At 31.8% G+C, this 12,294-nt stretch overlaps 1 protein-coding gene and 1 non-coding gene across 4 annotated transcripts; both read right to left on the reverse strand.

The window, feature by feature from the left end:
* Positions 1-798: 798 nt before the first annotated feature.
* LOC145074554 (leucine-rich repeat receptor protein kinase HPCA1-like) lies at positions 799-8,937 on the reverse strand. Of its 3 annotated transcripts, none has more exons than XM_079020909.1 (19): positions 8,810-8,937; positions 7,340-7,460; positions 7,220-7,245; positions 7,021-7,095; positions 6,839-6,910; positions 6,394-6,555; positions 6,218-6,292; positions 6,055-6,126; positions 5,867-5,938; positions 5,551-5,619; positions 5,374-5,448; positions 5,198-5,269; positions 4,989-5,123; positions 4,438-4,922; positions 3,456-3,614; positions 3,229-3,365; positions 1,800-2,019; positions 1,463-1,698; positions 799-1,385 (listed from the first exon to the last, which is right to left on the reverse strand). In XM_079020909.1, the coding sequence occupies exons 2-19, from the start codon at positions 7,391-7,393 to the stop codon at positions 912-914; spliced, it is 2,670 nt and encodes an 889-aa protein (XP_078877035.1). In that variant the 5' UTR covers positions 7,394-7,460; positions 8,810-8,937; the 3' UTR covers positions 799-911. The 3 variants fall into 3 exon arrangements, with proteins under 3 accessions (XP_078877035.1, XP_078877033.1, XP_078877034.1); XM_079020907.1 differs by lacking the exon at positions 8,810-8,937 and adding an exon at positions 7,701-7,937 and having other exon boundaries at positions 7,174-7,245; XM_079020908.1 differs by lacking the exon at positions 8,810-8,937 and adding an exon at positions 7,701-7,933.
* Positions 8,938-11,455: 2,518 nt separating this feature from the next.
* On the reverse strand, positions 11,456-11,563 carry LOC145077530 (small nucleolar RNA R71). Its single transcript, XR_013693273.1, has one exon. It is a non-coding gene; the product is annotated as a small nucleolar RNA R71 (small nucleolar RNA).
* Between the last annotated feature and the right edge of the window lie 731 nt (positions 11,564-12,294).

Below are 12,294 nucleotides of genomic sequence, written 5' to 3' on the forward strand. Positions count from 1 at the left end.
TTTTTAAAAAGGAATGTTTAACACGATATATTGTGTAACCAAATATTATAACTATCTCTATTCACATACACCAAACTAAAATAGTGTTAGATTGGAACAAGTTTACACTAAATTCGATGAATACTATGATTGTCATAATTAATTGAAAAAGTTTGTCGACAACATTCACATCTCGCATCTTTTACACACACGGAATCTGAAGATGAACCACTATCCAATATCATTTTTTGTGGGATAAAAAATTTACAATTTTGATCTCATTGACATCAACACGTGTCTAATTCAATTCAGTGAATACCAAACAAAATAAACATTGTTTCTCATGTATAACAAACGGTGGCTTCCCATATACATCTATCTCACCATCAATCAGATGCAACCCATATATATATATATATATATATATATATATATATATATATATATATATATATATATATATATATATATATATAGGGTTAGATTATTTTGTTTTCACTATCTATTGTGTGCATGTATGATTGATTCTGGACCAATCACTTTAGTTATTTTAAGAAAGTAATTAATGCATATTTCATGTTGAAGATATAATGGATATTAATTACATCTTCAGCATTTAATATACATTAATTAGTTTCTTAAAATAACTAAAATAACTGGTCTAGAATCAATCATACAATAGATAGTGAAAACATTTGAACCTAACTCTCTCTCTCTCTCTCTCTCTCTCTATATATATATATATATATATATATATATATATATATATATATATATGCACAAATAAGTATCTTTAAAAACATTAAAAATAACTAATACTTGCACTAATCACACATGATTTTTCACATTCATGATTTCAAAAACAATTTACACGCGATCACCATCAAACACGCTACACAAATAAGCCGAATTCATAACATACCATAACACCATTATTTAGCCTCCAAATTTGAATCCAAAAGACCTCCACTATACGAAAAAAGGCTTTCATTCAAATAAGGATGCCCACTCCCCTTACTTTTCCCTTCATAACTTTCCGAAGCCGATGCTGACTCAGCATTCGGATTAAAACCCGCGAGTTCCATAATACTCTCAATCTCTTTCACAACTTCATTCATTCTTGGCCTTTGATTTCCGGTATCTTCCACACACCTCAACGCGATATCCACAAATCTTTCCAACCCTTGTAGCTCATGGGTCAAACCGATGATCGGGTCAAGTACCTCACGGAGGTTATAAAGGTCTTTTTCCCTGTCCATGGCTTCTTTTACTTCTCTCACAATATACTTACCTTTTTCTATTGGATTTCTTGCGGTTATTAGCTCTAACATGACGATTCCGAAGCTGTAAACATCGCTTTTTTCGGTTAATTGTTGAGTCATGTAGTATTCGGGATCCATGTAGCCCTTCAATGATATGAAAATAGTCAAAAAAAACTATTGAAATGATGAATTTAGGGTGAAAGAAAAGAAAGTTGACTAACCATTGTCCCTTTGACTTGAGTGGTGACATGTGTGCGATCAGCATCACCTAATGGTTTTGAAAGACCAAAATCAGCAACTTTGGCATTGAGGCGTTCATCAAGTAAGATATTTGTTGTCTTCACATCTCTGTGTATGATTGGAGGATCAGCAAGATCATGAAGATACTGCAAACCTCTTGCAGCTCCAAGGATTATTTTCAGTCTTCTCATCCAATCCAATCTTATCCCAGATCTCCCTGTGTATTTTAGCATCCTACTTTCATTCTTTTCTACTTACAATTTCTTTTCTTATTAAGAAAGATACATCTATATGTGAAAAGAAAAAGAAAAGGAGTACCTGAAAGGCTATCCTTGAGTGTACCATTGACAATAAACTCATATACAAGCATCTGTTCACCTTCATCAAAACAGAAACCAACAAGCCCAACAACATTCTTGTGATGCACTCTTGAAAGAAGCTCAATCTCAGTTTTGAACTCAAGTCCACCTTGTGTTGACCTTAGTTGAGCTCTTTTAACAGCAACCAATTGCCCATTTCGAAGTGTCCCTCTGTACACCTACACATATATACCCCAAATTTTAGAGCAAATAATAGCATCCTACTTTCAATTTATTTGTTTATTATATATGTATATCATCCTACTTTCATTTCTTCTCATTACTTACAGCATTCTACTTTCAAGAATCTATCTACATAGCATTTTTCACTGCTATATAATTCAGAAGCCATTTCAAATTACAATGCTATATATAACTGTAAAGTTTTATTAGGCAGGGACCATTTTTGTAATTTTTTAAGCACATGGACCGTTTCTGTGAAAAAAATATACACAGGGACCGTTTTCAGAAATTATTTTTTATGTAGGGACCAAACCTCACTTTTGTGAATTTGAAATTAAAAGGGGCATTTATGTAATTTTTTTAAACATATAATGCACCATTCCTGTAAATATAATTCTGCAAAGGGACCTATTCTGTAAATTACAGGGATCGTTCCTGTAATTTATTTTCTAAGTAAGGACCAAAATTTCAAACCTGCAAAAATGCCAATATACGAAAGATAAAAAGGTGGAAAATATTGGTGTTCAAATTTGAGGGAGTAATACTAACATTTTACAAAGTACAGGGATGGAAAGTGGCATTCAACAAAGTAACAGGGTGGGAAGTACGAATATACAAAAATATAGGGATCAAATATGCCAACATAAAAAAGTTTTGTGGCCAAAAATTTAAGAACCTTAAAACTATACTTTATGGCCAAAGTCTAAAATAAAAAACTTTTATGGTCAAAATATAAAAGAGTTAATCTCAAAAAAAGACCTTATATTTTGTGTGTTTCCGGATTAAACCTCAAAATTTATTTTTTGCCAGAAAAAGACCTTGTATTTTTTCATTTTTTCCGAAAAAGCCCTCAACTTTGTATTTTTTCTGAAAAAAAACCCTCAACATTCTAAATGATTCCAGATGAACCCTCAAACTTTTTAGTTTTTCTCGAAAAAAACCCTCACATTTAAAAAAAACGATAACAAATGACTAAAAGGGCCAAATCGGAAAAAATGAAAAAATACAAGGTCTTTTTCAGGCAAAAAATAAATTTGAGGTTTAATCCGGAAAAAACACAAAATATAAGCTCTTTTTTGAGATTAACCCAAATACAAAACCATAAAACTATACTATTTATAAACACTTTTGTTTTAATATATATAATAAATAATGTTATGAATAAAAAAATGGTTGCATTAATATATTAAAAATTTAAAACTAACCATCCCATAGCCACCAGAGCCTATGTTGGCAGTGATTGCAAAATTATTTGTGCAAGTTTTAAGCTCTTCATATGTGAAAGATCTTGCCCCTTTTAGCTGAGGACAATCACCTCCCCCTTTATCTGGGTCCCACGAAGCTGCAAGTAAGTTATAATAAGTACACACAATATTATCAGTTGATATTATTTTATTAAAATACAATGAAAAGGGCATTCACGTCTTTTTACCAAAAGGAGAGTTCTTCTTTGTAGCTCTTTCCGCTCTTCCTTTCTCACGAAAAGCATAAATTCCTGCAATGATAAGTAATAGCACGAGAACACAACCACCCACTACTACTCCAATAGTAACTCCAATTCCAATTGATTTTCCTTTTCTTTTTGTTGCATCTGCAAATTTTTCAAAAACATAATATGAGATGTAAGATCAGATCCACCTGAAGAAAAAAGAAAAAAAAAAAAGGCTAATCTCATAAAAGACCTTATATTTTGTGTTTTTTCCGGATTAAACCTCAATTAATTTTTTGCCGGAAAAACACCTTGTATTTTTTCATTTTTTCTGAAAAAAGCCGTCAACTTTGTATTTTTTTCCGAAAAAAAACCCTCAACCTTCTAAATGCTTCCAAATAAACCCTCAACTTTTTTAGTTTTTCTTGAAAAAACCCTCACATTTTACTTTTTTTCCCTTGGAAAGAGAAATCTCTGATAAAGTCCCAATATTTTGGGCTAGTTTACGGTTTGATCCCATCATTTATTTTTTGAAAATATTCTGTAATTTAAATACATCAAAAGTCCCGATTATCTAATTTTACACGATAATCTGTTATTTTCTATTGAAAAAAAAATAAAGATTATTTCGTTAATTTGGGCAAAATATAAAATATTCGGGACTTTTCTGTTCAAAAAATAAAATTTGGGATTAAACTATAAACTGGCCCAAAATATTGGGACTTTATCGGAGATTTCCCTTTCCAAAAAAGTAAAAAGAAAGGGTTTTTTCGAGAAAAATTAAAAAAGTTGAGGGGTTATTTGGAAGCATTAAGAAGGTTTGAGAGTTTTTTTCGGAAAAAAATTACAAAGTTGACGGCTTTTTTAGGAAAAATGAAAAAATACAAGGTCTTTTTAAAGAAAAAAATAAATTTGAGGTTCAATCCATAAAAAGCACAAAATATAAGGTCTTTTTATGAGATTAAAAAATGAAGATTTAATTTACCTGCAAAGAAATCATAGTTGTGGCCTAGAAAAAAATAGGGTCCAAAAGAGTGTGGAGGTTTATAAGTTTGATTGCTAAGTATAAACCCTATTTGAGAAATCCCTGACCTATTGAATCGTTCACCACCAGATGGGAAAACGGCTAGGTTTATTTCAAGGTACTTGTCTGAGTTCTTGGTGGGTTGACTCAGTGAAAGTGAGTCAACCGGGAGGTGGTTGGATTGAAAAGAAACCATCATGGAACTCTGAAGGGATGTATAGATAGTTGAGTTTCCAAGGTTGGAGAAAGAAGGAGCCCTAAAAGTCAAAGTTCCTGTGTATGGATATGAACATTTACAATTTGGACTTGAAACTTGATCTGAAGTGCAAGTAGTTTCAGGATTACAATTGTTTTGTGGTGTTGAATATGATGAGTTGGAATCTATGGGAAGATCACAATATGATGCTGTTGTGTCTGATTCCCTACAAATTGGATTGCTGATGAGTCTGCAAAAGAACAAAAGACGTAAATACCCTCCTCCTTCTCATGGTTGAAGAATGAAGAGAATATACATGAGATCAGCAGAGTATCGGCTTCTTTCTGTGTATCCAGAAATTAAGTTATTTGTCATATCAATGAAATGTAAATGGTTGCTATAAGAATCTCCAAAATCAAGGGTTCCATTAAGCTGGTTGTTTCTTAGTACCCTGTGAAAAAAAAAAACCATTTTCAGTATTTTAACAAGAAAATAAAATAGGTAAAATTACCAAGATGTCCTCACACAGTCGCAATTTGTGGAATGCTAAACAAGTCAACAGGTACTTCTCCTATAAGCCCTGTATCTTGCATCATCCTGACATTGCAAATTTAGCCAACAATCAGTAATTTAAACATATCAAAAGTCAAAACAAGAATTTAGTATGTGTGTGTGTGTGAGAGAGAGAGAGAGAGATGTACAATGTTGTTAGAGATTGCAATGATGAAAGCCATGGAGGAATCTCTGATGGTTGAAAAGAATTATTGCTCATATCCCTGAAATGATGTTTTGCAAAACAATTACATTTTTTTTTTTTTTGATGTACTTATAAATTAATGATATATTTATCAAATTAATGATATTATGTAGAAGCTTACAAATAGTTAAGGATTTTCATTCCAGTGAGATTGGGCAATGGGCCCTCAAAGTTGTTGTTGGAAAGATACCTAAAAAACATAACAAATCAAAATGCAATCTTTATGTAAGGGTTAAATGCAAAAAATAGCAGCAGAATTTCAATTTTTTTTCTTATTAGGACATTATACTTTTGAAAATTTAGCAATGAAAATTGATTTATATCTGAATGACATTGCTATAATTGAATAGAATGTAGAAAGTACAATGATGTAAGAAACAAATGAATGAAAGTAAGTTTACATTTCTTGGATTTAAAGAATATATTTTCTAACTTACAACTGGTTGAGTGATGTAAGATTGTTGATGTTTGAAGGGACTTCACCACTGAACAAATTCCTGTCTAATCGTCTGTTTCATAAATCATAATTCAATAATTCATACACAACCAAATTTTTAGATGAAAATAAATATGAAATAATTCATTTGACTTTCTTAAAAAAATCATAATAACTAATGATACTCACAAGACCTCAAGATTCTGAACAAGTCCTAGTGTCAATGGAACTGTTCCTGTTAACTGATTTTCTTCAAATAACCTGTGCTCAAATTAACATTTATCAAAACACAAATAACAAATTAACAAATCATATCTATAAAACTTGTGAAAAATTGTTATTCTTTTCTTACACGTGTTTAAGAGACATCTTGGAGCTGAAGAGGCGAGGTGGTATTTCTCCTGAGAGTTTGTTCTTTCCAAAGTGACTGTAATTAAATGGAAAGGGAAACATTAATTTTAGAAATTTGTTTTTTTAATGTTATAGAGATGAAAAAATGAGGATGAGATTTTGTAGTTTTGTACATACAAGTGTTTTATGTTGACCAATTGGTCAAGGCCAGGTGTGGGTCCTTTAGACACTGGTATGGGCCCACTAAGCTTGTTATCAGCTAAATCCAACCAATAAAGTTTAGAAAGTTTCCCTATTGATGGTGGAATTGGTCCAGTGAATCCATTTGAATTCAAAGCCCTGTAAAATAGTTATAAATGATAATGCAACAAATAGCAATGTACTTTGAAAAATCTACCCTTTTTTTTATTTTCTTATTAGGACATTATATTGTGAAAAATAAAAAAAAAGGACACCAAATTTGCACTAAAGTAATAATGTTGTAAATTGTAATAGAAAAGAATGAAAGTAGGATGCTACAATAAACAAATCAGTAAAAGTACATTGTTGTTTCTTTTCTTGTATATATATATATATATATATATATATATATATATATATATATATATATAATAATCCTTACAAGTAGCCTAGTTGGGTTAAAGATCCAAGTGTTTCTGGAAGTGGACCATTGAAACCGCAACCAACCAGGATTCTGAGAAATAATAAAAAAAAAAAAATTAAAAAAAAAAAAACAATTTTTAAAGATATTACATGGGAAACATAGTTATGAGCATGTAAAGTAAATAACAAAAGTATCCTTACAAATTTGATAACTTTTTTAAATTCCCGATATCTGGAGTAAGAGATCCAGTGAGATCCTTATTGTAAGACAGATCCCTACATTCAATAAATAACGATTCATAAAAATAAAATAAATAGAGAAGGATACATTATATTATAATATTATATACATACAGTGTTTGCAATTCGGATAATTGTCCAATGTCTCCAGATAACTCACCACTTAATCCAATGCTTGATAGGCTTCTGAAATGAAAAAAAAAAAAAGTGTATATAAATTATAAAAACAAGGTTGAATAGTTTCGGTATTCATTAAAATATAGTGAGTGTGAAGGCTCACATTGATGTTACACGTGACTCGATGCAGGAGATCCCATCCCATTTTTCCACACATGGGTCGGATCCAACCCAATTTGGTGGAGTGTTATGCAAGTTATCCATGAGAGCTTGTAGATATACAACTGCACCAAAAAGTTATGATGAAATCTGATGTTTTAAAGTACACTTCTTGAAGGGAACTTAAAAAATTGTAATTTGAATAAGTGGTAGAACTACAGATATAGAATTAAATATTCCTCTAAAGAAAAGCTCAGTTAATTCATGACAAAAAAAAGTAAAATCTAAAATCTCCATCAAGGAATTAAGAATATAATAAAGATCCATGAGCAGATGTGAAGCAACTCAAGATAAAGAACACTTACTATCTTGATTCTGGGCTGATGTAAGCAATACATGTATGAATATGAATAGTAGCCCAAACAATACCCCAATTCTTACACTCATTTCTCAAGGTTACTAGTGGTATTTGGCAGAAATTGTTCTACTTAAACCTCAATATTCATAAATCATTATATGGAAACATACAAAGAGTAGAAAATAGAATGTAGAAAATTGTATACAGAAGAAGATATAGCTCTTGTTAAAGTATAATTGGTCCATTAGTTTATTACTATACTACCCCAACTGCATTAAAGTCTATATGTTCTACCACTTGCATCCTTCAAAGTCTATTTATGATATAGACAACCCCTGCAGACTTAAATGTTAAATCCCAGTCAAAACGAAACAACTCATATGGTGGAATTCGTGCATTTTGGTCTTTGTAATTTGGAAAGAATGAATGGCTATAAATAAGCACATACACTCCATATACACACATAATAGATACACAGTTTAAGCTGTCTGTATTTTAGCCTTTTAGCTTTAGGTAATCTTCTTTCATCATTTAGTTCAAATTTTATCTATTCATGATAATTTCAGGATTATAATTGTTGTATTGTATCACAAAAAGTCTAAAATGGTGAAAATTTTAAGAAATACATTGCTATGTCTAAAAAAGGCATAACGGATTTCCAGGGGGGACCATGTAAAACCTATGAGGATATTACACTATTAACAAATGGGCTTATTCAGCTTGCTTATCAGAATCCTCTTTTGTGGAAATTAGCTTAGTGGGGGCTCAATTGAATGCCTTGTGGAAAAGGGTAATCAATACATGAGACTGAAATTAATTGAGCAAGATATTATTTTGCTAGTTGATCCTGACATGCAAAACATCCAATCAATTAGCTTCACAATCTCTGGAAAACCACGTGTTATGGTAGAGTACAAGGGTTGCACCAAGCAGTACAACAGCTTCAAGCATGACATTCGTCATTTTCTTCACATTGAATGGATTTAGGTATTTGATGATAGAGTAAATGGAGTTGGTTGATACGGATGAGATGTCTCTATTCGTATTAAATGCGAGATAAGAAGTTGCAGAATATCATATAGTAAGAGGAAGAACGATTGATTGCGATGAATTTACCTGAAAAGGTTTCTTCAGCATTCCCTGTCCGACCTCCATTGTTGTTACCAGATGCCCTCTAACGGAAATTTCTTTATGCAATTTCCACTTCCAATATGGCTGGTAGTTTGTGTTTTGTAAAACCTTATCATGGTTCATAGAAATAGTTTTTTTTTTAACCGTAAATCTAATCTACTCCTAACCTAACATTATATCTATGTCTACAGCGGGACTTGAACCCTCGACTTCAAAAAGAAAGGGCACCACCTGATACCACTGAGCTACAAGCCCTTTGGTAGCTTAACCATAGTAAAAATGGGGAAATCGATTAAATTAACCATGATATTATTTTAATAATAACAACTTTTTTTTTTCAAAATGATAGCTTGGTCCGTAATGGGCAATTTTGGAGGTGTTCACACTTTGGTTCAAGATATGGGTTCCTTGGAAGGGTTGACCATCCGATGTATCGTATTCTAGTAGGGCTGTTTACTATTTGGATAAAACTGAATTGTCCAATTGGACTATTTGGTTCGGATATTCGGATTTTTGGATCGGTTTTGAACAAAAAACCGAATTATTATTTTGGATTTCGGATTGGTTTTTGGTTTATAAAATAAAAACCGAATATTCCAAAAAAACCGAATAAAACATTTATTATTTATTTCATATATATATATATATATATATATATATATATATATATATATATATATATATATATATCGTTATTTATTAATTTTGTAATTTATTCTTTAAAATATGTTCAAAACATTTCACCCAATAAAAAAACATTAATATGCATTTTCTTTCAAAAGTTTTCTATCTATAAAATATTTAACTATAATATACCTTCTTAATAGTCATTTATAAATTTCAAATCACAACTAAATAACTTGTTTTCACTTCTTGTGGGTAATATTATAGTTATATGTCGTTTTAAAATATTTCGGTTTTTGAAAACCGAATTATAAAAACCGATCCAACCGAATTGAAAATTGGATCGGATCGGATTTGAATTTAGTTTGGATTATTCGGATCCATGTTTTGAAAACCGAATTCAATTTGGATTCACTTGATTGGATCGGATCAAACCAATCCATCCAAACGAACACCCCTACATTCTAGGGTTACGATCGCACGTGCAGAACTATATAATTACCAGATGATGTTGTTTTGTTCATGGTGCTCTTCTTTTGGCTTTAGTTTAAGCAGGAAAGTGGTTGTATGGTTTTGATGGTGATGGATTGGGGTTTTTGGTTTCTTTTGTAAGCATCTAACTAGTGCATGGGGGTTTTGATGGTAATGGAATTGAGTTTTTGGTTTAATTTTGTTGTATGTAGGTTTATGTAACACATCAAGTTAATGGAATTGTAATGGAAGTTTACTTTGTAACAAATCAATATTTTGGAATGTAATAGAATGTACTTTGTTATAAATCAATGGTTTGGATGTGCAATTTGTATGTATATTGTTATAAATGCATCTTTTGGAAGGTTTGGATGTGCAATTCAGATGTCATTGTTATATGGACCTCCTTGTTTATATCATTTTGTATCATCCTTATTTTGCCATTTTTTGCTAAGTATATAGAGCTCCTTTTTTGTACAGCATGTGAATTCAAATGTACATTGTTATATAGACCTCCTTGTTTGTATCATTTTTTATCATCCTTATTTTGCCCCTTTTTGCTAAGTATAGGGACCTCCTTGTTTGCACATCATGTGAATTCATGAAATTTTTAACTTCCACGTTTGTTTTGAAGGTCTGACCCACTCAAAATGGTCTTAAATGAAACTTCCCATGTGAACATGTAGTTGACCTACTCAACTCCTTAATCATTTTCTTCCTATCATCTTCATGAAATCCTACAAACTGATAATCATCACTTGCAATAACTTCCAACTATTCATCAACTGTCATTCCCTGTAGTTGTGGTATGAGTGTTTAAAATTCCATGTTCATCTACATCCATGACACTATGGAATTCACTAATGTCTACATCCACATCAAATTATATGTTACACTCCTCTACATTATAGTCACTATCATCATAATCATCGCCACTCTCACTATAGAAAGCATCTCCACTATTATCATTCAACATTCCCTCTAGAATATCCAATCCCACTTGAGTTTCACAACCATTTTAGATAGTGTACTCAGCAAAAACTGAATAATCCTCTAAAAATGGTTCAAATTCATCAACTCTCATACTATGGACTTCACCATCAGCTTGAAAACTTGGTTCCTCTACATCTTGGAAGTTATAATCAACACGGTAACTTCCCACTGGGTCTTGAGATTCAACTTCATGATTGACTAAATTACCCTTGCACACTTCTTCTTGAGTTTCAATTTCATTTTTATTGACCAATCCTTATTTTTTTTCTATGTTACCCATGGTCACTCCTTCATTCACATTAAAGACATTACTTTGTTAGCTAACCTATGACATTACATATGAAATAATAGTTTTGGAATGATCATGACCTTCATCCATATCTATTACATGTGACTGCTGAAAAACATAGTTGATAGGTTGGTTTAAATCAAGCTTTCTATTACATGATCCTACTTCTCTTATACAAGGTTTTTTTCTATTCATTTCTGGTGACACACTCTTAGGTTCCAACTCCTTAATAACTACTTTGGAAGGAGATCTTAAAGCTCAAAAAGAAGATTAGCTAATTTCCAGCAAGAGGCGGGAGAGTCATTGTATGAAGCTTGGGAGAGATACAAGTGTTTGTTAAGAAGTTGCTCTCAACATGATTTGAATGTTCAACAAGAAGTTTCCATCTTCTATGATGGAGTGAATGTAACTACTAGACAACGTCTAGACTCACAAGGGCATATGAAAAAGAAGGAGCTGGAGATGGAGGGAACGAGAATATGGATGCAATCATAGCTAAGCTCAACTCTATGGATAGGCGAATGACAAAGTTAGATCAATCAATCCATGTCATTAGAGTTGGTTGTGACAATTTTAGTAGTCCACACTTGACCAAGGATTGTAATTTAGATGAAAATGGGAATAAGAAGGCGCAAATGTTCTACTCAAGTGGTGACAAGTTTGATGAAGATTGGAGAAAGCCTAAGGAGTGGTTACCTTATGAAGAGTACAAGAAACAGAAAGATGAGAAGTATAGACAAACCAGAAGAGGTTTCTATAAAAAAAAAAAAAAAAAAAAAAAAAAAAAAAAAAAAAAAAGCAACCACCACCCGAAAAGAAGATAGATTTTGAGTCGGTCCTCCATAGATTTATGGAAGCATCTAAAAACAGGCATGATACTACTGATGCCAATGTTATAAATCATCAAGCTTCCATAAAGAATATAGAGAATCAACTTGGGTAATTGACTACACGTGTCAATGAAAGGTTACCACCTAAAAACCAAGATAAAAAATCACAATCCCTTGTCATGTCATGGCAATCTACACCGAAGAAGAAGTTCATTTTAAGCCAATAATGACCCATGAAGCAGCTACAAGTCATCCCAATTCGT

Source organism: Lactuca serriola, chromosome 9 (genome assembly GCF_051521515.1).
Source record: "Lactuca serriola cultivar US96UC23 chromosome 9, Lser_US96UC23_V15, whole genome shotgun sequence".
NCBI lineage: Eukaryota > Viridiplantae > Streptophyta > Magnoliopsida > Asterales > Asteraceae > Lactuca > Lactuca serriola.

Bases quoted from the DNA above. Each gene is read 5' to 3' on its own strand.
- LOC145074554 (XM_079020907.1), bottom strand. From the start codon at position 7,782: ATGAGTGTAAGAATTGGGGTATTGTTTGGGCTACTATTCATATTCATA. The intron at 7,246-7,339 runs GTGAGCCTTCAC...TTTTCATTTCAG, and splicing joins GAGTCACGTGTAACATCAAT to AAGCCTATCAAGCATTGGAT. The intron at 5,270-5,373 runs GTACATCTCTCT...TTGCAATGTCAG, and splicing joins TTGCAATCTCTAACAACATT to GATGATGCAAGATACAGGGC.